Below are 26,332 nucleotides of genomic sequence, written 5' to 3' on the forward strand. Positions count from 1 at the left end.
TGCTGTAAATGAAATACAAGGGAGAGGGAGAAATTGAGCTGTCTTTTAAGCAGTGTTCAAGACAGCAGAACAGATCTAGTTCCTCAATCTAGATTCACAGTTTTGTAATGAGCCACCTAAATTGATGTCTGCTCTCAGGTAGATACTGAGGGCAGCAGGGTTGCTGATAACAATGCTCATAAAACAGGAGGGGGGGAAGGGACAGGAAGAGAGGAGGGGGAGAAATTTGCCTTCTGTTCTCTCAGTCTTTCCAGTAACTTTCTAGTGGGCTACCCAGCCTGAATCAGGAAACTGGTGATGCTTTGAAAAAAACAAAAGAAAAGAAAAAAGACAAAAAAAACCAAACCCCACAAATTTTAAATTTTTTATTCAAACAAAAATCAACCTTCCTTTTCTCCAAAACCTCTGCATTTTCCAGAGTCCTCTATATGATCATATTAAAAGCCTGGTAACATCTGGATCCAGTTTAAACTGCTGGACAAGTCGCCAGTATTCAAAAAAGCTTCAGAAAGTTCAGTAATAGTTGCAGTGAAAGAAGAATATACTCTGTCTGCTGGGGCATTCAGGCTTATGTTTGCTACTGGGGGGTTGGCTGGGTTGTTTCTCTGCTCTCTATTAATTCACATTAGAAACAAAATTTTCTACTGTAGGCTCCCAGTATTGCTGAGACCTCCTGGGAGACTGAATTACTATTGCAGGCTGCTTGGGAGAGTTTTTCTGTTGTTCACTTCTGCTCATCAGTGTGTATCAGCAAGCTACACTGGGAATGTATTCTATGGGATATAAGTGTTTTGGATCTAAATCTCACAGTATATGAAAGGTACTTTCTGTACTTTTTTTTCCTCTATTCTGGTGGACTTCTAAACCAAATGGTCCTCTCATAATTTGTAAGTATTCTCACTGGAACAGATTATTTGGATGCTTTGCTTTCAGTAGCATGAAAAGTCAACAAAGGAAAAGGATAATTTGTGAGAAGCCACCACTTGGTAAATACTTCATGTCAGTTATGGAACAATGACAGAGCCTTCTGGCTCTTTTGGGTCAAATAAGCTTCTGTCTGAGCTTGGCAAAACTGATTTTGCAAAGAGAGGCACATTTTAGGACCTGAGAGAAAAGCAGTGGGACTCAAGATTAAAAGTTTGACTCTCAAGGGAGAAAGTCATAGCTGGGAGGGTGTCTGGGGCAAAGAAGGTTGATGCAGTCAGCTGCAAAATCACCCAAAACTGTCAGGTCTTGCTTTTGCTGCTCTCATGGGGCCACAGAGCTTTTGGTGGACACCTTTGTGGAGTTTCTTTTCAGCCTTTTCTTTCTCAAAGGTTTAGTGTCTGATTTTCATGTAGATAACAGCTTAGGTTTAAGGGAACCAGTTCACCCTGTAGACATGTTGCTATATGGGATATATAAGTATAGGACAACCAGTTGCTTTTGCTTACCACTGCTTTTATTTTCCCTTAAAGAAGAACTGCTTTTGCCAGAGTTAGCTGGAGTTGCTGGGTCTCCTGCCTCACACAGACTGCTGTAGCCTGAGACTTGCTAAAAGAGTGGCAAAATTTGTGAGCTTCTGTGGTTTACATCTTGGGTCTGAGGGAGCTAACATGTAGACAAGAGGGGAAATTCTGTCTAGGGAAAATTCTGTCTAGTCTGTCATGCTCTTCAACCATATTCCAGATGCTCAAAAGTTATTAAATCTTATATTCTCCTTGCAAATACCACATGAGTTTAGTTCCAGAAGGTGTCATTGAGTTGTCCATTGACGACTTCGGTGGGCAGAAGGAGTTTTCCCATACCTACAGCCCAGTTATGCCTACTGTTAAATGAAAAATCCAAGAAAGTGGTTTCTGTTTTCCTCTCCAAGAGGGGCAGAATCCTCAGGCAGCTGAAGTGCATTTTGCCAGCCAAGAGATGGTGTGAGACATAGGGTTTCTCCAAAGCATGCAAACAGCTTCACTTGGAAAAGCTTCATCAAAAGTCTCCCAGAAAACATCTGTTTGGACAGAAGTTCTTGTCATTATGACCCAGATTCAAGAGGGCCTTTTCTGGGGTGTTAAATACCCAGTGGGAGAGGTGTACTTTTGGTGTTCAACCAAGAGAACCTGAACCATACTTTTTGTCTCTCTCCTGCCCAAGAAGCCAAGCCCTTCACTTTTACAAGCTCACTTCATTCAAAGTATTTCCACTTCCCTCTGATTGCAGATTGTCAAATTTATAAGAGATTAATTTTCTTTCAATGCTTTCTTGGCCTCTCGTGTTCTGTTTCATCTCTATATCAGAAGTGGAGAGGCTGGGTTGTCTGCCTGGGTTTTCTAGTGCCTGGGGGAGTTTGCAACTGAGCTTTTTAAGTCTAGGAAAGGGCAGTTCCCTCCTTCAAGAATGGTTATGTCCCAGATGAGGGAGGATCAGTTGGGTTGTTGCTTATTTATTTATTTATTTATTTATTGCAACTTGAAGAAAGTGGGATTTAAAAGGAAAAAAAAAAAAAGTGGATAAATATTTTGCAGTTGGTCTCACGGTTTAGGAAATGTGTTCAGACATTGCTTTAGTGGTTCTTGGCTGTAGAAATCCCTACTGAATTGACTCACTCATCCTCTCTGGTGCTGAAAGGATTCTGAACCTCAGGAGAACTGCCTCCTTTGGCTCTGGGCAGAGGTTTCCCAAGGCACTTGGCATGCTGGCTGCAGCACAGCATAGGCTTTAGGAGGAAGGGGACAGGCAGAGTGGACATTTGGTGGGAAGAGCAGTGTCCTTTCTAGAGCACTGCCTGGTTTGGGTGGGAATGAGGTGTTTCTGGTGCACATGTGCTGACTTCAAACTACTTCTGCAGACAGACATTTCCAACCAGCTTTTAAATTAGCATATGGAAAGCCTGAAGGTAAAAGGATTTACACTCAGTATTAAGCTATTACTTGTAAGTTAAGGTCTCTAAAAACATTTTAATTCCTAGTTAATACACCAGCTTGAGAAAGGAAAAGTGTCACTCTAAACTTCTTGATTGTGAGCATACCATGATTTTGGTAGAAGCATGATAAGGAAGGAGCTGTGCAGCCCCCAAAGCCATGGGTCCAAGGGTTGTAAGTGAGCTGCTGCAACTTTTTTATTATTTCCAAGTATTACCAGTGCCCCATTAATACTGAGAATGAGTTTGTGAGAAAGTTCTCTTATAAATCACCTCCCTGTTACTTCTTATCTGGATCTCAGGGCAGTACAAGATTAATTGTAGATTGATTACAAAATAATTCTTTAGTAGAATCAATTGTCTGTGTCTTCCCTGGGTATCTCTGTTTTGGTTTGAGGGAGGGAGAGGATGAACACTGATCTCTTTTATGTAGTGTGCATTTAGCTTTCATACTCTCTTGTTAAGATTTGTATGAAGGCACTTCTTCAGAATTATTTCCTTCTCTGTCTTCACCTAGATATGTTTCTCCAGTCTTTTAATTGCACTTAACAAACGGTGTCTCTAAGCAGGTTGTTGCACTTGCTTCACTGCTGACTGTTGATTTTCATTTTTTTTAATCTCCAGACAGTTTTGTCAGAATCCAAGAATTAACATTCATCAGCATTGGTCAGTATTCAAGGATCACTTGGTCCTTATGTCATTTACCTGGACCGGAGCAAAGGCTTTGACTCTGTCCCACACATCCTGGTCTCTAAGCTGAAAAAAAAATATGGGTTTGACAGATGGACCATTCAGTGGATTAAGAACTGGCTTAATGGCTGCACCCAAAGAGGGGCTGTCAACAGGTCCATGTCCAGGTGGAGGTCAGTGACAAGTGGAGTCCCACAAGGATCAGTGTTGGGACCTATCCTGTTTAACATCTTTGTCAGTGACACAGATGGTGGCATTGAGTGCACACTCAGCAAGTTCACTGCTGACACCAAGCTGTGTGGTGTGGCTGACACACTGGAGGGAAGGGATGGCATCCAGACCTTGACAGGCTGGAGAAGTGGGGCCATGCCAACCTCATGAAGTTCAACAAGACCAAGTGCAAGGTCCTGCATCTGGGTTGAGGCAATCCCAAGCCCTGATACAGGCTGGGCAGTGACTGGCTGGAGAGCAGCCCTGAGAAAAAAGGCTTGAGGGTGCTGGTGGATGAGAAGTTCAACATGAGCCATCAGGGTACACTTGCAGCCCAGAAAGCTGAGCACATCCTTGGCTGCATCAGGATAAGTGTGGCCAGCAAGTTTAGGGAGGTGATTCTCCCCCTCTGCTCTCATGAGACCCCACCTGGAGTTCTGCATCCAGTTCTGGAGCCCCTACTGCAAGAAAGACATGGATGTGCTGGAATGTGTCCAGAGAAGGGCCACGAGGATGATCAGAGGGCTGGAGCACTTCTTCTCTGAAGACAGACTGAGAGAGTTGGGGTTATTCAGTCTGGAGAGGAGAAGGCGCTGAGGAGACCTTATTGCAGCCTTCAGTATCTGAAGGGGGCTACAAGAAAGCTGGGGAGGGACTTTTTAGGATGTCAGGGAGTGATAGGACATGGGGGAATGGATTCAAACTAGAGGAGGGGAGATTTATATTGGATGTTAGGAAGAAGTTCTTCACCATGAGGGTGGTGAGAGACTGGAACAGGTTGCCCAGAGGCTGGACAGGGCTCTGAGCAACCTGATCTGGTGGGAGATGTCCCTGCCCATGGCAAGGGGGTTGGAACTATGTGATCTTAAAGGTTCCTTTCAGCCCTGAAAATTCTATGATTTATACTTGTAAGAGCTATTTTCTGACTCATCACAGCAAGTGAATGATAAAGTCTTGTATTCCAGATTGGTTGTGGTTTTTTGGTTGGTTTTTTTTGGTTGGTTTTTTTTTTTTTTTTTTTGTAGTCTGTATCCATGGGACTGTTGAGGTGTACAGCTGGTGCTTACAGAAATGTTATCTTTGATTACCTTGATCATGAGAAATTATTGTATTGGATTTATCTAAGGAGAGAGTAGTTGTGTCCTTGAAGTGTCTCTCGTCTCCTGTATTTTCTTTGCAGGGAGATGGGGTCTTGAAGAAATGCAGCTCTCTTGGAAGCAGCCAAAGAGTGAAAGTAATTTCAGAGATTAGGAAAAAGTAAAGATTTGGAGTTTTGAAGGGGGAAGCTTTTCCTGTGATAACAATCCAGACAAGGGTGAAATGAAGTGGCTGGAGGAGGAAAAACAGTCTTTGCTTTCCAGACCAAGGAGCTATGTATGGAGCAGTTGGATTTAGAGTTTTTGGCAAAGAGTCATGTTTTGACTTGTTGAGTCTCCAGAAAGGAAAACTTCAGCTGGAAGACCCAACAGGGCAGGATCCCCTGGAGGGCAGTGGGAGATGCTCATGGTCCAAGGGGTGTCTGTGGCCTGTTGGCACCTACCCTGAATCCCAGGAGGACAACTGGTGTTGCCATCTCCCTTGAGGGGTAAGTGAGCCCAGACTTAGGAAGTGTAAAAGAAACTATGTTAGATTTTTGTCAAAATTCTGTATTAAAGACAGGGCTAAAGCTTAGCTGTTGGGGCATGCAGAAAGGGGAACTGTACCCAGTGGTTCAGCTGTCCTGGAAGACTTGGTCTCTGCCAAGCTTGTTTGACACAGGAAATGGGAATTTTAACTTTTGTAGACGTGTACATTTAGAGTCTGTAGTGAGAGTAAGTTCTGGCATGGTATAATTTCCTTCAGGCTAAGCTCCCTGGTTTGCATTTCCACAACTGCTGCCTGTAATGGAACTTGGTGTCAGTTGAAAATTGCCTGCATGCTTACACAACCACTGCTTCCTAGGCATGCTGACTCTTTTTTCCTTAAAATAACAAAGCCAAAGGGAAGTATTTGGTTTTTAGGTCTTTGGTTTTTTGCCAAATAATGATTGGGATGGGTTTGTAATGCTAATAGTATGTCATTTTGGACTCAAAACAATTGAATTTTAGAGGTAAACAAACACAAGATTATCTCTGTGCCTTTATTTATACCACTGCTCTCTTACAGAGTTACTTGGTCACTTGTTTTATCTAATTAACTTGTATTATTGTTTAGCTTTATGCTTTCTGTGGTGATACTTTCTCTATTATAGACTCCGAGGCTCTTTAGACTCTTCTGAAATAAATACTTCATAATCCTATAAAACATTACTTGTTTAAAGGAAGCTGTTTGTGTAAACAAGAGGCTAATGCATGAATTCTTGACATGTTAGCATTGAAACCAACTGTCCCCTGTGTGGTTTTTTTTCTGACTCTGAGGAAAGCTGAAGCTAGACATGTGGTCTTCTGTGGGCGACAGAGCTCTTCAGAAGTTACAGCACCATTTGTTCAAGTGAAGTTAAAAAATATTTTGTACAGAGGAGGTGGAAAAAAAATGACTGAAATAGCTACTTTCTCAAAGAAGCTTATGCTTTAGAGGGCAGGCAGACCTTGTGTGACATTCCTTATGTGCTGATCATTTTGATGTGTGTTTGTATAGGAGCATCTTTCTCAAAAACCACTTGTTTTAAAACTGATGCAGAGAGGACCCAGATTATTGACAGTGGTGTGTGAGAACAGGTAGTGAGCAAACACATTTCTCTAGCTCAGATGCCTGTATTTCAGTCAGTTATTACCACACATTGCTGTTGGTGCTGTTTATAGGTTTGAGACCTAGGAGATCAGAGTTATGTGCTGGTTTAATAGTTTCTTCTGTTTATATGCAGTTTGAGTTCTAGTTCTTGACATCTGCCTATTTTGCAAAGCTCTCTGATTCTCTTGGTCTTTACTCTTCCCTTGTCACAGACAAATCCTGTATTTTTAAAAGGTGAAATATGAGGATATTGTAAACAGACCTGCCTGTTCGTTTTATTTCTTACTTTAGTTGCTTTTGCATGTTTTATAGGAACTGAAGTGCTTTCCTGCATCCCATACTCTCACTGTTCCTGGGTAAAACCTTGAAATTACTCAGTTTCAGAGAATACTTCTGTGAGGCAATGGCCTTGCAGCTATGGTCAAACTTACAGCTGCATCTCACTCATCCTAAACTCAGTTGCTATAGATTTTCTTCTACTTACACTCTTGAGTTTACAGTGCAATTTCATAGGAATAGTAAAAGCCCTTTTAATATGTTCATTCTTAAGAGCAATTTTCTTCTAACAATCATTTGGTGACATAGATGCTTTGATAAGCAGTTTTGATAAATTACTACCAAAAGATCTGCCAAACTTTAAATTCTTGCAGTGTATCTCCATCTACCTTATCACTCCTATTAGCTCTGGCTTCACTTGGATGTGAGAAGAGGCTTTTTCAGCAGAACTGCCTTGGGTGCAACTGCTGAATGAGTTGCATGTGAGGGGAAGAAAGTGAAGTACATGGCTCTGAAGAGGAGCTTCCAGTTGCCTACAGCCATCTCCACTCAAGCAACACTTTTTTACATTACTGATCAAGTATATTGGCTGTGACCTATATTAATAGACTGTCCTAGTAAGCAGTTCCTCTGCAAGCTTTATGAAGCAGTGAAGACTTTCATTCTTAGTATACTCAACATTTTTAGGCTAGGGTTACTGAGTGCATGGTTGTTATCTGGCTGCAGTGTGGTGGAGGCTTCCTGTCAGCTCTCCTGGAGCTTGAGCTGGTTCAAACCACCAATATCTTGAAATGACAGTCCTTTCCTTTATTGTTAAAGTAGTACTTAATGATACTCAGACATAATCTTATAAAAACAGGATGAAGTTTTGAGAAGGAATGGGAGAAAACAGGAAAAATCATTCAGTCTACTGCAACAGAGCTGAGTTGTTTGTCTTGACATTGGTTTTGGTAATTTCTCACCCTGACTTCCATCCTCACTTGCACGTGTCATTGTCATGGGAAGATTTAACTCTGATCTGCCTGTGTCAAAAAAAGCCTTTTGATCCAGAAGACTTGTAGAAAGCATGGGACACTAGGAAAAGTGTTGAATTACATTGGTAGAGTGTGTGGTAAGGCCTTCACCACTGAGGGGTTAGGTACCAAGAGGTTTACATATATATATGTATTCAGAAAAGTCAGTGGGATAGCAGAGCACATCATTAATAATAAAGAAAGAGCAAACCAACATAAAAGATGGATGCAAAATTTTCTTTATCTTGGTCTGGCAGATAGAAATCCTTTACATGTCAACAGTCAGGCTGCTGCCTGTCATCAGGTATCTCTGCTCCACCACTGCCTCCCCAGGCTGGGCCAGCTCTTAGCTCTGCCCATACAGCATTCCTGATTTTATTTTTTTTTCCCCCCATACAGATATGGGACTGCAGCAGCCACTATTTTGGTGGTGCTAACAAGGTAATTTTTAGCTGGCTTACCCAGAGCAGCAGGAAGCTCAATGCAGCTTGCCCCAAAACCTGCCTGAGGAGCTCATTAAAATGACAGATCAATAGCTCCTGCTTAGATCTACTGCAACAGCTGCAAAAGGGGAAGATTTCACTCCAGGAAATGCATTTTTCCTTGTTCACTGTGGAATTTCTTGGGAGCTTTCTCTGAACACTGTGTCTATAAACAGAAATGAAGGCCTGTGATTTTTAAAAGCAATTGGGTTTGTCTGAGAGGAATTTTATATGTAGAGCAGGAGTTTCAAGTTACACAGCAAAAGCCTTTGATTTGCTTTGCCTTAGCAAAAGGCATGAATGGCTCCACCAATTGAGAAATTGGTGTTTGCACAGCAACCAAGCCAAGTTATTGTTTGCATATCTAGCATTTTGAATTTGGGGGACGCTGGGCTGGGTGCCCAGACTTCTGACACCTTCCCATTGTTACTGTGGAAACTGTAATGTGTAAGTCCAGACTTATATGCCCATGAAATGGGAAGTGTTGGTGGGTTTTTTTTTGTTTGGGTTTGGTTGGTTTTTTGGTGTGTTTTTTTGGTGTGTTTGGTTTTTTTTTGTTTGTTTGTGGGTGGGTTTTGTTTTGTTTTTTTTTGTTTGTTTTGTTTTGGTTTTGTTTTGTTTTTGTTTTGTTTTGTTTTGTTTTGTTTTGTTTGGGTTTATTTGGGTTTTTTTGGGGTTTTTTTGAGACAAAAGGGAACAAAGCCAGCAGATGAGAAAGAGGAAGGCCAGCTCAGTCTGAGCCCTGCTAGTGCACTGCCTATATTTGATGTCTTTGGTTGTGCTTTATGGGGAAAGACATGGTCTGATAGATGTAGATGCATTTATCTTAACAGTGGAACTCCAAGTAGTCCTGCTTCATATGAATTTAAACACATGAACCTAGGGAGACATCCCCTGAGAAATGGAAACTATAGAATGCAAGGGGAAGAAAAACATCCTGAGTCACACATTTCTGAATCCTCAAGGAAGTGGAGGGGAAATGTGACAGTGTAGAGCCTCCCCAGTTGTACATGGTGATCATTGGAGGTCCCTTCCACTATGTTTCTGTGTTTCATCAGTCTCCCTCCCTGCCCCCATCAGCCCAGGCTGAACTGAAAACACATATAGCAATCTCTGCCTTAAATAACTTCTGCAATTTCAGAGAGAAGTGCTTTCAGGGTGATGATGGGCTTTGTCTACATCTGTAATGTCTCCTTTGTGTTTGGATACCCCACAGCCTTAGCTGTGTTTATTCCGAGATGAACAAACATGAAACTGAATGTACTTTTCAATGATCTGGGTGAATCAGTGTGAAAAATTGAGATCAATATAAAGTATATACACAAACATAGATACTTAGCAAGGTTTATTTGCTCCTAAACCTAGAGCTTGGCTCTTCTTATGTGCAGAGGATTCATAAAGAGACAGTCATGGGGACAGTGAAGTGTGATCACTGATGGATAAATAAAATTCAAGCCTGTTTGGATTTTAATAATATAAGAGTTTGGGAAAGAAAAAGTAGTTTGGTTTTTTCTTTTTTTTTCTTTTTTTTCTTTTTTCTTTTTTTCTTTTTTCTTTTCTTCTTTTTTCCCTTTTTTCTTTTTTTTTTCCTTTTGTTTTTTCTTTTTTTCTTTTTTCTTTTTCTTTTTTCTTTTTCTTCTTCTTTTTCTTTTTTCTTTTTCTTCTTTTTTTTTCTTTTTTTCTTTTTTTTCTTTTTTTTCTTTTTTCTTTTTCTTCTTCTTTTTCTTTTTTCTTTTTCTTCTTTTTTTTTCTTTTTTTCTTTTTTTTCTTTTTTTTCTTTTCTTTTTCTTTTCTTTCTTTTCTTTCTTTCTTTTCTTTCTTTCTTTTCTTTCTTTCTTTTCTTTTTTTCTTTTCTTTCTTTCTTTTCATCATCATGTCTGATGGCTTCAGGGCTAGCAAAACTGGTTCTGAGTACCAAGATAGCATTTTCATTTCTCTTGCTGTTATTAAAAAACATTTTTACAAAGACAAGGGGTGTGCATGCTCATCATTAGTCACTGAGAGCAGAACAAATAGTACTGGTCTGTAGAAGTGGCAGGGAAAGCAGACCTTAAAATTTTTGGCAAACTGAGGAATAAGGAGGAAATGAGCAAGATGCTGTGCATGGTTTTTATCACCAGAGATTTATAAAAATAAGTTTGACATCTGTCAGGGGATTGTGGGTAGGGTACCATCCTCCTTTAATGATATGGAAGCAGCACCATCTGTATTTAACAAGCTGAAACTCTTGAAGAAAGGGAGTTGTTCCTTAATCTTTCACTCTGGTGCTGTATCTCGTCTGTTTCTAATTTCTGCTGCCTGTCACAAGACCTTCATGTATGTTTCAAATGTTTTTGCTTTGTACTCCTGGCATGGGGTAGCTCTGCCTGATGCCCCACTCCCTTCTGCTGTCTGCTAGTGCAGCCTCATTGATGCTTTATCAGCTCCTTCTTATTTTATATGAAACTTGATTCTCTGGGCAATAATGTTGGGTTGAATTTATCCCCCAACCCTCAGAAGTAATATTTGTTCAGGAACACCATTGCAAAGATGGCTAAGTAGGGTAGTTTATGGTACAGTGTCATTAAAAAAAAAAAAAAGGTGTATGGATATGTGGATTGGAGTGTGGTTAAAACGCCAAGATATTTTACAGTGGACAGAAAATAAGAACAGTTCAAGTATTTTCCCCCCCCATATTTTCTTTTGTTATGTCACTAAGTGGATGTTTGGGTCTGTTTATACTCTGATTTCCTGTGTGTTTTGGAATCTCATTGTACTTGGTGGTGGAAAATTGGCTTCTTAAGTAAAGGCATGTTAAGGACAGCTCTCTACAGAAGCTGGAAGGAAATGCTTCTCAAATGTATTGTCCAAGTTGCATCTAGTTAATAGTCTCTTGGGTAATTGAACTTTCCTTACCTTCTCCACCCATCTTCGGGCAGCAAAAAGAATTCTTAGTCTTTCAATTTAAAAATAATTAATGAAAATCTGTGCTGCCCTTGTAAATTGGTTCCCAGTAGGAGTGCAATAAATTCCAGTAATAACCCATAAAATGACTTACATGTGTTGGTTATTCCTACTGGAGGAGGAACCCCAAAAAACAGTGACATAAGGCAAATCTCTTCAAACTGGATGAAAACTACTATATTTATATAAAGGTTCCCCTCTCGTTCCCCTCCTCCTGGTTGGATTTACTGTTACAAAATGTAGTTGTGCAGCGGGACTGCTAATTAGATGTTATCAGGGCTGTTTCTGCAAGGTTGTGACCTATTAATTTTTGTTTAGCATTGCTGTAGGAAAGACATTTTCTCTCCACTGGCTCTTTATTCTTTTTGGGTTCATTTGGTCTTCTAGGATTTTTGAGATGAGCACCTATGGCTCTACCTTTCTGATAAAAAGGGGTTGGGATTTGCTGTGTGTGTGAGCTTCCTTATATCAGCTTTCAAAACGTATGGCAGGGAACATTGGGGAAAAAGTGCTTGTTTGCAAATAAGGGATTTATGGCATTACCATTAAGCATCAGATAAATCAGGTAAAAAGCAGAGTGGTCAATAATGAAATGTTTGGTCCTCACGAGCTTTATATTTTACAGGTTTGGAGGAATGTGGCAGGATTAAAGAGGAAAAACTAAGTTGGTGTGGGCTTTTGGGTGGAGGGTGTTTGGGGCAAGGGTGTGGGGTTCCCTTTCTTCTTTGTAGCCTGTTCTGTTGGAGAGAGAAGGAAATGTGTTATGTAGAGGGAAAACTCAATGGAATACCTGAAGTGCTGCGCCCCAGCTCCAGATCCTTTTAACTAGCCAGCCCATCATCAAGGCAGATATTAATCATGCTTGTTTGGGTTTGCCAAAAGCATAGCAAACCTGCTCTGCCTGTTTTGGTGGTATCTCAGGAGCCTTGATCTCAGTATGGCTGAGATGTCCAAACTGAGCTGACCTACAAGACTGAATTTCCACAGACACAGGGTTAGCTCAGCACTTGTAATTTCTATTCCCTGCCACTGTTATTTCTTCTTGCATTGACTCTTTCTTTCACACTTTGTTTCCCTCAACATCATACAGATCAGTCAAGAAGAAAGAAATCATCAGCTCTATTCTGAAATTTTGGAAGGAAATGGACCTGTGATTTGCAGATATTGACATTCGGCAATAAGGAGACCAAAGACCTCTGAGTCAGAAGGCTCCTAAGCCTTGATCTGAGCCAGCAGGGGTGGTGACCTCCTTATGCTTAACCAAAGTGGATTTTTCTCCTGAAGCCAGCTTTCCTTCCCTATAAGTAGTACAGTATCTGGGTTAAATTACAAAGGGAAACTAACCTCATATAAGCTTTAAATAAAGGCTAAAGAGCAGAGATGACTAAAGAGGTGTTGCAGGTTGTTACCTCTCTGTACTGCACTAAATGTGGAATTCAGATTATTCGTAATAAGGCATCTCTTTGCATAAACCTAAATATGGTTCAGAATTTCCACTGCATTTATGTAAGATCTGCTCTCCTTCCTCAAGTTTTGTGTCTGAATCATCTTTAAAGGATGAAAAAAATCCAGTCCTTTGTATGTTAGCACTGCATTACTGAAATGCTTGAAGACTTTTCAGATGTTACAGAGAAAAATATAATGAGGAGCATTCTGGAGCTTTTGTATGGGGTTTTGTTTTTAAATAGGTCAAAAAATACTAACTGGTGTGTAATAGCTAATTCCAGTAGCTAGTCTGAAAGCATTTAGAAGATGCCAGAAGGAAGCAGAGTACATCTTTTTAATAGCATGGGGAATACTGGAGGGCTTCTTTTACATTATACTGTAATCCCTTGAGGTGTGGTCCCTTGCTAAGCTGTTTGTTTTAAGTGGTTAAAGTAAGAAAGCTAAATTTAGCTTGCATGCTTGAATGACCTTGATAATATGCAGAAAAAAAAAAAAAGGCAACAAAAAGCAAAAAAAAAAAAGCAGCACGTTGTAGTGTAGTGTCCTGTGAACTTTCTCTTCACTGGGGGAACTAAACTCTCTCTGAAATACTGGCAGTGGTCAGATCCTCCTATGTTCTCTTTTCCCAAAAGTCTGCTGAGACAAAAAAACCCCACAAACCAGCCAAAAAACCACAACCCAAAAAAGCCCCTAGTCACTTGTGTATGCTTGGGCCTCAAGAAATGCTCAGTTTTAAAAGAACCGCTCAGATTTTATATAGTGAAAAGGTTCAGCAGCAGCAGGCTGTGTAGTGATGGGAGGGTGAGCAAACATTTAAAACTCTTGGGTTTAAGGGAAGGGGAATTCAACAATTCTGATACTGGTCAGAGGAATTAAGTTTATGGGCTGAGGTTGTTCATAGAAGAGACAATAAATATATCAGTTTTCTTGAAAGAAAGCTAAAGATGAAAGTTTCTAAAAGAAACAGTGTGCATAGTCTAATTCAAAGGGCACATGAGAGCCTGAATGAGGTTGTTTGTTTCTCATTTGTTCATCTTGAACTTGTGGTCACTGTCTCATCACCTCATCTGTTCCTGTGACTTTTTTTCATCCCTGCAGAAATTCCTCTCTACCTTTGCTCTTCCCACACCTCCTTTCTTGGCAGAAGAAGGCAAAAAGGGCCTTGCTCTCTTGAAATCCATGTGTGACAGATCATATGGTTGGTGCCTTATTTGCTAGGGTGGGGGGGTAAAGCCATCTATGAAGCAGAACCTCTGGTAATGGTGCTTTTAACAAGGTTTGTGCATTGCTTGTGGCCCATGTCTGTTTAGCTTTGATTGCAATTACACTGCTGCATTTTTTTGTGCACACAGCAAATGTGCAAGAACCAAGAAGTGTTTGCTTTAAAATTGTTTTGGTTTGTACTTTTTCTTTGTACAGCTGCCTTGGGCCAAGATCCTCTTTAAGCTCAGGCTGATTTTTCTCTTGTTGTCTTCTTGTATTGCTGCAATGAAGAAAGAACTAAGAGGGAGCAGCCCAGTCTGTATATGTGGTGCTGAAGAGGCTGTAAGAAGGAGCTTAAGGGTTGGTGAGAGCAATCATTACAGAGGAAAAAGCAGAAGGAAGGGTATATAGAGCTGGGTAAGAAAAGGACCAGACATATATTAGGAGGGGAAAACTGAAGATTTTTCTCCCACAAATAATTATCTTTTCTGCTGTTCTACATTTTCTGTCTCTTAAACCTCTCATGGAATTCTCTCCTTACTTTGGAGGGAAGTGTCACTTGAGAATCTTCTCACAACTTGGCAAGTCTGTAATAGGAGCATGTAATCTTCTATAATCCTCTCTACAGGTTCATAATAACCATTTCTGTTTCAAGATTCCAAGGTGTTTCATAATCCAAGTGGGAATTTAACTGTTAGAGAAAAATGTACTTAATATATTCAGGAGCAAAAGCAGGGATCCTGAGCAGGGAACAAGAACAGAATAAGAAGGAAAACCTGCTTAGCATTGTAGGAATGGTCACAGCAATGGCTTTGAGCAACTCTGGGTTATTTGAAATCCTAGGTGTCCTGGGAACCAAGTTGTTTTTTACCCAGATAGCAGCTTCTGTTGGGGTGATGCCATGAGCTCCTGTGTCTGCAGGCATGCACAGGAAGCTGGGCTGAGCTCAAAGTGCACCTGCATGTTTTGTAAGGTCCCCACCTTGCCTGGGTTGTGTTTTCTGGTTCCACTTGTTGAGCTATGAAGTGTGCAGATGACTGCATGGTTTGAGGTTGCTGGCAACGATCCAGGCAAGAAGGTGCTGATGTCTTCTGATAACTACATCTTTCACACTGCCTTTCACAAACCTGCCTGGGTGTACAGGCCATGAGAACAGAGAGGCACAGCAGAGGGAAGTGAGGATCAATTTCCCTCTGCAAGTTTAGCAATCGGCATGTAAGAAGCTTAGAGGACCTCAGGCTAATTGGCAGCTTTAAACTGCTGCTAAGAGCTCCCACACCTCTTGCTCAAGGAAGCTGCACAGTGACAGTGAGCTGGTGCAACTTTCTGCTTTCTAATCAGAATTGCCCTGCCAGGCCAATTTTAGCTTTGTATCACATTTTTGCTTCTGCTGCTAGCTCCTTAGCTCTCATTTTTTTAGGACTTTACAAGGAAGCTCAAGATGTTGGCATACTCAGCATCTGCTCGCTGAACTACTCATAAGGTTTTAAGGCTTGTGATTTCTTTTTTGGAAGGACTGCATAATTTTTCCCTTTCAAAAAAAAAAAAAAATCTGCATGAAACTGCATGGTTGTGGCCGAACTGAATTTATGCTCTAAGGTTGTGGGGAACACTGAGTCCTTCTAGCAGATATTGGGGGCTGATGGTGCTAAACATGTTAGCACAGGTCTTGTAAAAAGTTTGAGTTTTGAATTGCATATGTTAGGGGGAAATGAGAAGGGAAGTCTTGGCTGATCTCTGCCATAGTCTCAGCTTTGGTGTGAAAACTACTTTTGATAGGCAAAGTGGTGATGTTGCAAGTACAGGGCAGATGTACTGACTTCGGACCAAAATTGGCAGAGCCAGCTGGGAGCCTGCTGGAGAGTGAGTCTGTTGTACCTTGCTTGCTTCTGGACGTCTCTTTTACAAACAAGTCAAATCTCTCTTAGGGAAGGAATGAAGAGGTGGGAATGATGTCAGCAGCTGAGAGGAGAGGCAACAAGAGCTCATCCTTCTGGGAGATGCCAGGTTTGAACAGTCACATTCTGTATTTTGTCTCCTGCTGGTTGCAAAGGAGACAGACAGCCCTTGGCTGGCTGTTAGATCCTTGGCTCATCTCATAACTTAGCCCTTCCCACATAAAAATTGCTCCTTACACTGTTTAATGCAGATACATTCTGTGAGAAATTCAAGGATCTGGCTGGTAGCTCTGGTCTCATGGACAAAACGTTCCTGCCCACTCTTCCACCTTTAAAGGTTAATTTTGCTTTCTCTGTGTTGAGGCAAGATTGCTGCGCATGAGAAGTTCAGAGCCGAAAGGTGACTCTCCTCCCACCCCAATCACAGATCTCATCAAAGCTTCTCAGCAACTTGTGGAAAATAGCTGTGCCCTTACCTGTTTGCATGCACTGTACTCATTCAGAGCAGGGAAGAAAACTTCAGAACCTTATCCATAAGTGGTGAGTAGCAGGCATCCTCAGGTTACTCATCTCTAAATTTTAAGATTTCTTCACCCAGAGTTGGCATACTGATTGTAGAGAAATGGAAGCATGCATAGTCAGCATAAAAAATGTCACGGTGATATTTCTATGAGGGTACAAGGGCAAGGAAATTGCACCTGACTGGACAGTTTTTAGATGAATATGTCTCTGCCTTATGAGGTTCTCCACTGGGATAATGGAAAAGCAGTTTTTAGACTGTATCTGATCACTGCCACTAAATAAAAAAGTAGTGGAAAGTTACTAGGTTAGATTGGCAAGATTGGCCTGTACTAACAGCATTAAAGATCCTGTGAAGAATTCATGTTGCTTTGCCAAGTGTGTTTGAATCTGAGAAAGTCATGGTGCTGCTCATGGCTTCTGCCAGCTTCTAAAACACCATTTTCACCTACTTAAACCTTTTATTACTTTATTATGTGCAGAATGGATTTTCCGAGTAGCGTTTTGGCTGTAATCAGTTGGTGGGAGAGCTTTTGATATTGCTGAAATCTGATATTTTGACTAAGCTTTCTTTGCCTTCTACTCACCATATTAGGTTTCCATACAAGAATTTGGTTATCATGGCTTGCAGCTGCCAGTGGAGGGCAACTGGATTCAGATGAATTGAGGGCTAATTGTAGCATGGGTAATTAAGTTTGTTGTGTGTGGTTATTAAATAGAACAAAAAGAATTCACACTAGATACTTACTTCTGTAATAACATCGTCCATTAATAGCATGCCTCTCATCCCAAAGGATCTGCTCAGGCTTTCTACACTTAAAATAACACCTACTTCACCAGAGAGATCTGTTTCTGACCATGAATATGTGGGTACCTCTTAGCTGAAATGGAGCTGTACCATGCAGCAATCTAGAAGGGCAAATGAGCAGGACTGTATCTCACAGTTGCTACAAGAAGCTTCCTAGAAAACCTACAGTCATTGCCCGTGTTGTGATTTGAAATAAAATGGCAGCAATACTGGGTTTATTCCTATAATGTGTACAGGTCATGTCTCTGAAATATTCTGTGATTCAGAGGGTTTATCAACCCTAAGAGCGTGGTGTTCTTTTTGTAGCATGTGAGTCTCTGCATTATCAGGCACAGCATGTGCTTTATTTTCCTTATCATTTTAGACAATTAGTCACAAGCATCCTATCTTCTGTGTTAGGAAACTGGGGTGGTTGTCCATACAAACTTGGAGCATGAGTGTCCCCTCCTCTCCCAGGTGAATTTTTCCATCATTATGGGGTTTTCTTTGACCTGCCGGTGCCAGTCTGCAGTCCTGCCTGAATCAGAAACCATTGCATAGGGCTGGGAGATGGTTTGAGAAATAAGAAATGTCAACTAAAGCTATATATATCACCATGAGAGAAGGTGGAAGTTGCCTTGATTGTACTTTTCTTGGCAGACCCTCAGTGACTGACCTCTGTTGACATCTGCTTTGTGTAAACATGGAGAGATTGTTCCTGGTAGCTGAGCCAGGGTTGCTCCAAAGCCTGTGTCTGCTCTGAGGCAGCAGTGCTTGAATTCTCTTCTGGTTTAAATCCAGACCCTGCAGATCTTCATCTGAACATCACACAGCTGCCTGCAATACTTGCATATATACACACACAGCTGTATGTCAAATAACTGGGCTGTTGCTGTTTATTTTCACTCTCATTAGTGACCTCTTCTGCGGAAATCCTGTCTTGTTCACTACAAGACACAAGTCATGAGGGAACGAAACATGCTGACATGTGGTGTGTGTCCCTTTCCTGCCTCACCTTTCCCTTGAATCATAAGCTTCATCAGCTCTCAGAGACTCTTAAGTTTAGAACTGTGTTAGTTTGAAGGACTTGTAAGTTGCTGTTTGTCTTTGAAGCTTCATGCCAATAGTATGGCTTGTTTGGGCTTCTGTTCAACAGCTTGATAACAGCTCAAACTGCTGATTTTTGGAACTGGGCTACATGCTCATGTGTAGGTAGGTTGGGGTACTGACAAGTTCTTACCTAAAGTTCTCTGCCTCTATGGAAAGTGCATAAAATGACATAAAAACATCAACACTGGGCAAGCAGACCTGTTGTCAGGTATTAGGGCTTCTACCTATCTCTTCCCCAGGGGAAAAGTATCACCCATGAATACAAACTTGGCCCCTACATTAGTTACTCAGCAGCTTGGTAGCTACTTATTGGAAATAATAGGAAAAGAATACAGACTCTAATAAAGTCAGTGAAAATCTTGCAGGAACTTCAATCAGCCCTTGATATCACCAGGAAGAGTGTGGTTCAAAAAAAGGAGCTTAGACACATGCCAGGGGTGCTCTTGTCATCACTGGCATGGAGGTTTTTTTCTGTGTTTTTATTGATGGTAGGAAGAGAGTGCTTTTTGTAAAAGAAACTGGAGGTGTGGATTTACCTTTAGTGTCATTTTCTTGGCCAGATTTCTGATAATTGTGTACTTTTTACTAGTTTGGAAGAGGAAAGTAGATTCCCATTTTCTGGTTGTGAAAGAGCTGTTGAGGACTGAGTGACACTGGAGCGCCTGTCATCTCTTGAAAATATTTTTCTGATTCTGACCATTACCTGCTTTTATGAAGCATTCTCCATTTGCAAAGGCATTTAGAATTTAAAAAAAAAAAAAATTAAAAATTGTTACTTGTAATGAAGATTCCGAAATGTTCCCATCTGATACCACTAGTTCTGCTCAGTAAATATTACTAAATTGTCATTAGTTTTCATCAAATGTCTCACCCTTTCTGTGAGGATCAGCTTGGCACTGGCTGCTTCTTTCCTTGTTTCTTCTCCTTGCACCAGTCAAGATTTTTTTTGTTGTTACGTTGTAATGTGGTTATAGCATAACTTCCTCCTTTTTTTTTTTTTTTCCCCTTTTTTTTTCCTCCTCTCCTTTTTAAAAATAAGCTCTGTAGTTAAGGAATAATAAGGTACAAGCTGTCACTTGGCTGAGAGGAAAGGGAGCTTAGTGGATATTTATAACATGCCTAATGGCATTTCAGAGCCCTGAGGAAAAACAACTGAGTTTCCAATCTTCTGCTGTGTCGGATGTGGCAGGCAGGGAGTTGGATTCTCCTCACTTAAGCAGGAGAGGATGTACCAAGACAGGGATTTTTTCCAAGCTGTTACTTAACTGATACCAGCATTTGAAGGCACAGAAGGCATGACCTTTAATCCTGTGTGCAGATGAACTGCTTGATTGAATGCCTCATTGTAATGTTGCAGAGTGGAAAGAATTGCATCAGACTAGAGAAATCACAGAAATCACGGAAAGTCAGGCATTGTAAGGGACCTTGAAAGATCATCAAGTCCAATCCCCCTGCCAGAGCAGGGTCACCTACACCAAATCACACAGGAACACATCTGGATGGGTTCTGAATGGCTCCAGAGAAGGAGACTCCACAACCTCCCTGGGCAGCCTGTGCCAGTGCTCTGTCACCCTCACAGTGGAAATGTTTTTCTCATATTTATGTGGAATGTCTTGTGCTCAAACTTGTACCCAATACCCCTTGTCCTATCACTGGAGGTCACTGAGAAGAGCCTGTCTCTGCCCTGTCCTTGAACTGAGGGGCCCAGAACTGGACACAATATTCCAGATGTGGCCTCACCAGGGCAGAGTAGGAGGGGAGGAAAACCTCTCTCAACCCACTAGCCACCCCCTTTTAATGCACCCCAGGATGCCATTGGCTTTCTTGGCCAGAAGGACACATTCCTGGCACATTGTCATCCTTCCATCCACCAGCACCCCCAGGTCCCTTCCCCCTTCACTGCTCTCCAACAGCTCAGTCCCTGACTTCTACTGGCACTTGGTGTTGTTCTTTCCCAGATGCAAGACTGCTCTTGCCCTCATTATAATTCATTAAATTTCTCCCTGCCCAGCTCTCCAGCCTGTCTGGGTCCCTCTGAATGGCAGCACAGCCTTCTGGGGTGTCAGCCACTGCTCCCAGCTTTGTGTCATCAGCAAACCTGCTGAGAAGACACTGTCCCACCATCCAGGTCACTGATAAAGATGTTGAACAGGACTGGACCCAGCACTGGTCCCTGGGGGACTCCACTAGTTACAGGGCTCCAGCTGGACTCTGCACCACTGACAACCACTTTTTGGGATCTATTGTTGTCACTGTTTGAACAGGAGGAACTAAAGCAGGAGGGCTTTGGGATTCTGAGAGGGGCAGAATTCAAAGGGAGGGATCTATTCCCTCCCATTTCCTGCCATACTCTATAGAAGATTGGAAAGTCAGCAGCTCCTCCCTTTCTTTTTCCTCCCACTTCCTGCTGGCTCTGCTGCTCTTTGTTACCACCAGCTCCCCACCTGCTATCTATGGGGTTGTATATGTATACATTTGTATATATTTGTCTTTTTTGTTATTTCACCCTTTATGTTATCACTTTTCTGTTGTGTTAGTAAGATCTGAATCCATTAGTTCTCCCAAGTGACAAGCCCCTTCTTCCATGAGCTGTGAATTTATTTCTTCCACAAGACTTTCTTCAGAAGCTCCATGCTGATCCATGCAGATCTCTTACCACTTCTGATTTTTTTACTCAAAGGAATGCACCTATCTTGGGCTTGAGGGAAGTGGTATTTAAAAATTGACCAACATTCTTGGGCTCTTTTTCCCTACAGAGTCTTAGCCATAGGATTCCTGCAAGCAGATCCTTAAGGAGTACAAAATTAGCCCTGTGGAAGTCCAGGGTTGTAATCTTACTTATTGCCCTTCTTCCTTGTAAAATACTAAACTCTACCATGTTATGGTCACTGTCACCAAAGCTGTTCCCAACTTTAATGTCCCCATCCAGACTTTCCTTATTCATTAATACAAGGTCCAGCAGTGCAGCTCTCCTTGTGGGTTCCTCCACTACCTGCATCAGAATATTATCATAAAGGTAACTGCAAGAGCCTTTTGGCATATTCATGCCTGGCTGTGTGGGCTTTCCAACAAATATCAGGGTGATTGAAGTCACCCATAAGTACTAAGGAATGTCATATAGAGGCTACTTCCAGTTGGCTGTGGAAGGCCTCACCAACACCTTTTTCTTGGCTTGGTGGCCTAGAGTAGACACCCACAACAATTTCACCCCCATTTGCATGCTCCTTAATTATTACCCACAGGCTTTCCAGCCTTTCTGCCTCCCCCCCTGGATAGACCTCAGTACATTCCAGTTGAACTTGCACATAAAGAGCAAACAGTACACAGCCGTCCATGACAACATTCCAGCCGTTGTCCCACCACGTTTCAGTGACTGGGATAATATCATTGCCATGCTATGGTTCCCAACCCCTTGTGCTTATTCCCCATACTCCATGCATTGGTATATAAGAATTTCAGAGAGGGAGTCAAGCAATTAGTTTTCACTTTTGGTGTCTGACCATTCCCAGCCACTTCCATGGTTATTAAACTATTAGTGGGCCCTGTGTTTTTATTGTCACATTTATCATGATTTCCCACCCCTAATGGATGGCAGACTGAAGGGCATCCTTAGGCTCTGCATCCTTAGGCTCATCTCTAGTGATCCTAGTTTTATCTCCTTCCCCCTTTAAACCCAGTTTAAAGCCCTCTCAATGAGGGCTTCTAACTCCCATGAGAACAGAAAGAAAACTTCTGCCACCAGAACTTCCAGCTGTAGGTGTGGCTGCAGGAGCCCATCCCACATATAACATCTGCAAGCTCGGAGCTTTCAGATGGACCTCTGATGTGTCTGCTCCAAAATCTGTCTGAAATTGCATTCAGCAGTGCATTACCATCCAAAGCACATATGAGCTCATGGAAAGCTGCTCCAAAGTGTGAAAGGAGAGCCCTGATTTTCAGTCTTTCCCAAAAGGAAAGGTCCCAGTTACACATGGATTTCTTGCCATTTGCCTCCTTCAAACAGTGGTGGTAAATTAGTTTTATGGGGCATTAGTGGAAGAGGTTGGTGGATTTTATTAGACATTCATGTGAGCAGTTGGAGCCAAGAATGTAAAATAAAAACTGAAGATGAAGAGCACCAGCAAGCAGAAGAGGGTTTGTGAAGTGACTGAATATACATGTGATACTGTGTAAAGTCCCAAGGAGTCTTCAGTCTAAACTGGGAACATACGTCAGAGTAAGTTTTGAAGTTAAAGCTGTTGCACGAGGCTCTGAGGAGGGCAACCATGGCTGACAACTTCCTGAGAAATGATTTAAGTAGGTGGGATAAATGCACCAAATCTATGCTGCAGTTTTTGTAGCAGTGAATTTTCTTATAACATAGATTCAGCATCTGTCCAGCTTGTGAGATGGGCTTGCAGCCTCAGCCTCTGGGACTGAGGACTGGAGTTGTGGGATCCTATACATCAGAAACCCAGCTTGCAACCACTCCTCTTTGTGGAAGAGAGTTCTTGGTCAGCCTGCAGGGATGGTGGGATTGGGTCCCAACATGTGTTCAAAAGAATACTGATACAATGACAAAATATTAATGCTGTGGTGTTCTCTAGTGGTGATTGACAGCTCCAGACAAAGGAGATGGCATGTTACTCTGCCAGCAGTCTGTGGAAAGCTATTCTGATGGAGCCAACCCACTTGGCAGCAGAGCTATGGCTGGCTTGCAGCATCTGATGATTCAGTTATGTCCTGGAGTTGTTATTGCAGTGGAAGAAGTAGTTCTGTTCATTAATTCCTTTGTGCTACTGATAGATCAGTTGGATGTATTCTTCCAAAGCCTGTACTTAGTAGAAATTACAATGCAAAAGTCTTCAGGGGCTGAGTGAGTCGTGACTGCAGATTCTATGTTGGAGCTAATAGTCCAGAAGTGTTGGATATTTTTTTTGCCATCAGAAAGACTACTGGCACCTCAAAACTTATTTTACTTGGTTATCAATCAGCATAGGAGCAGGAGGCACTCAACTTGCTGCTAGCCCACCCACATGAGTAGCATGGGGCAAACCTTCATCCCTTTCTTCTCTCTGGGATACACCATGTGCTTTCATCACCCAGGAGGTGAGAGCCCCAAAGCTCTGCCCTTCCCATTTCTGTTGCACACTCATGTGAGGAGCCAGTGGCCTGATCCTCCTTGCTCATTTTCCCTCTGTCATCCCCCTGCTCATAGGTTTGTCTTGCTTAAGTACAGGTGGGGTTGATGTGCATTTTTTTTTTTTAAACCATAGTCTAAGCAGAAGTAACAGTGGGTTTATTTTGTATTTGTTTAGGTTTTTGATTGTAACCCTAATAAATGTGAGTTGAAGTTGTGCCAAAAATCTACCTGGAGGGTTAATGTCTATAAGATGGACAAATGTGTAGCTTGTGAGGGTGTTAGTTATGCTCCAGGAGGTTATACAAATGCACATTTGCCTCACAGAGATTGTGGTGGTTTCCCTTAATTATACTTATAAGTAAATTGAATTTTGGGCAATTTTGAGGCTCATAGCATTGCTTATCACTATTGGAAACCAAAATTTTTTAGGAAAGGTGACAAGAGTAGAACCTGATCCTAAATCTCTTCTTCCCTTCTGAATTATCTTATCTGAGATTGAGGTAGCAAAGATGCATTTCATTATTATTCAGAGCTGTAGAAGCCATGTGGTCCTCTTCTTTCATTTGTGTGTTTCAAACATTCTTCTCAATTATCACAAAAATCCAGCTGCTACATGAGGCTGAAGTAAGTACTGAAAGGCAGTTTTCAAGTTAATTCTCTGGCTTTAGAAGTTGACATGTTCCTTTCAGTGCAGCCAAAGTTGCTATTGTGTGCAGGAAAAGAGCATGAAGGATGTTGTGGCTTTTTAAATAATTAAATGGGATGTGGCATGTCTGCAAGGATTGGAGTCAGGTGAAGGGCTTCTTCACTCAAGGCTTGGTGCTTCTCTTTGGATTTGTACTCCTCCTTGCAGCTGGGAAGTGCTGGGTGAGGATTCGCTGGCCTCTAGTGGTGAAACTGGACAGGAGCTTCAAGAAGTATTTTGAGGTTAGCTCTGTGCAAGCACTGGGTTTGTGTGTGTACTGAAAGGAAGCTAATGTTAGAAATCACTTTGGTTTTGAACACTGGTTTTGGCTCCTAAAGTAGTTGTAGGAGGTCCTGGAATTCTGTGCAGCAAGCCCTTGGCAGTGTCATGATTTTTGCAGTATCTGTTTTCATCCTCTTAAAGGTATTTCAGAGACTTCAGGAATCTACAGCAAATATATTGAGAATGGTTGATTTTTAGATCAATGCAGGTAAAGCTACATAAACCTACAGTGCAGCATAAACCCAAAACTTAGTGTTACAAAGCATCTCAAAACTTTAAGAAGAGATGACTTGAGACTTTTATCTAAGTTTATAAATGGTGTTACCCATGGCTCTGTTCCTACATCCTTTTTTTCTATGAGCCACATATAGTTTCTGTCTCCTCTAAAGAGATTTTGTAAGTTGACTGAACACTTGAGTTCCTCAGGTGGCCTTCTTTGTACCCAGTCTGACACCATGCCTTGCTGCTCCATGGCTTTCTCTGCTTTTGTCACTGGGTAAGAAGTCTGTTTGTCTGTCTGCTGTGTTCATTTGTGTCTTTTCCTTTCCCTTTCCCTTTCCCTTCCCTTTCCTTGTCTTCTGGAGAAAAGTTCTGAGTACTGAGAGGCACAATGTGATATGTAGTTCAAGACTGCTTATGGCTGTGGCTAAATGAAAAGTTGGAAGACTCCTATCTGTCACAATTCAATCACACACTTTGCCTACCAACAGATACTTGCAAGTCCTTCTTAATTAAATGCCTGTCCCTTTGAATTTTTCCTTCCCTTCTTTAAGCCTGTCTTCTTTGATCTGCTTCTGCCTTCCTGTGTCTCTCTATCTTTAGTCTCAACTAATCTGCTTTATTTAGATTTAGAGTACATTCAGGGCCCTACCCATTTAACTGCCTTTTTTTTTTTTTTTTTTAAAGGGAGTGAAGGGAAGGCTAAGTTTTTGTCAGAGCTCTTAGTCTGTTTTTATTTTTACATTTCAGTCTTTGACAAAGACATTTGTACTTATTTTGGGTATTGCCATTTTTGCAAGTCGTGCTGTACACAAGTAACTTTTCATGGTGTGCTTTACCTACTGCTCCACATGGGTGCCTCCCAGGATTAGCATTTTCTCTTTTAATATGCTTGAAAGAGGCACTGCTAAGAACAGATTAGTTTTGCTTTGCGTCTACCTGTAGAACCACAAAAGCAAAGGAGGTTGCCCATGCCTGGTGCTAATGATTCTGACTTTTCTGCTTGCAGATGTGAAAGGGCCTCCTACACACAGACTGTCCTGTGGCCAATCCCCCTACTCTGAAACAACAACATGGGAGAGGAAATACTGCATCCTGACAGACAGCCAGCTGGTGCTGCTCAACAGGGAGAAAGAGGTGAGAGGAGGAGCTCATGTTGGCCACTTGAGATTTACCTTTTAACGTTCACTGGTAAAACAGGAAGGCTTTTTGCTTTTTTTTCATCTCCTCTTTATTTTGTTCACGTATTTAGTGGAAAAGGGGGGAAAAGAGGAGTTAACCTGTTCTGTGTGTGGATGGCTTGCTGCACAGTTCTAATCCAGCTGGCACAGATGCTGGTGGCATGGAAGAGGTGACATCCAAAAACTCCCTCCTGGAGTTTCACAGCCTGCATTTAAATCTGCCACTGTTTTCCTATGTTATTGCTGCTTTTTGAAGTCACCACAGCTGTGTAAACCTACCTCCTCATATCACTGCAGACATAAAGGTAGGAAAAAGGTAAAGGTAGGGGAGAAAAGGGTTGGTTTGTGGCTGTATTGGAGTGCTGAGCAGAGAATGTATGTGCAGCCTTCACACTGTACAGTCACACTTGCTGCCCTCACAAGATCAAGTGTTTTGAGACAAAGTTTTGCCCTCTGCCTTGCTAAATGCAGCAAGGATGATGGGGTGCTTCTTGGCAGGGGTAGTCAAAGCTATTACAATGATCTTTGATTTAATTATAGAATTACTCTCTGCATAGTGTATATATATATATAGCATGTAGTACTTGGCATTGTGCCTTGCTGTGAAGGTAGTGTCAATAAGGTTAAAGAATGGGCATGTTTTAATTGATTAAAACACTAGGCA

At 41.7% G+C, this 26,332-nt stretch overlaps 1 protein-coding gene across 6 annotated transcripts in view; it reads left to right on the forward strand.

Annotated features, from left to right (window-relative positions):
- Positions 1-26,332, forward strand: part of RASAL2 (RAS protein activator like 2) — a 176,191-nt gene that overhangs the window by 55,200 nt on the left and 94,659 nt on the right. For all 6 annotated transcript variants that reach the window (XM_071751156.1, XM_071751157.1, XM_071751161.1 and 3 more), the window contains exon 2: positions 25,497-25,624. In XM_071751156.1, coding sequence (XP_071607257.1) covers positions 25,497-25,624 — 128 coding nt within the window. The remainder of the gene's footprint in view (positions 1-25,496; positions 25,625-26,332) is intronic.

Source organism: Heliangelus exortis, chromosome 8 (assembly GCF_036169615.1).
Source record: "Heliangelus exortis chromosome 8, bHelExo1.hap1, whole genome shotgun sequence".
In the NCBI taxonomy this organism is placed as follows: domain Eukaryota; kingdom Metazoa; phylum Chordata; class Aves; order Apodiformes; family Trochilidae; genus Heliangelus; species Heliangelus exortis.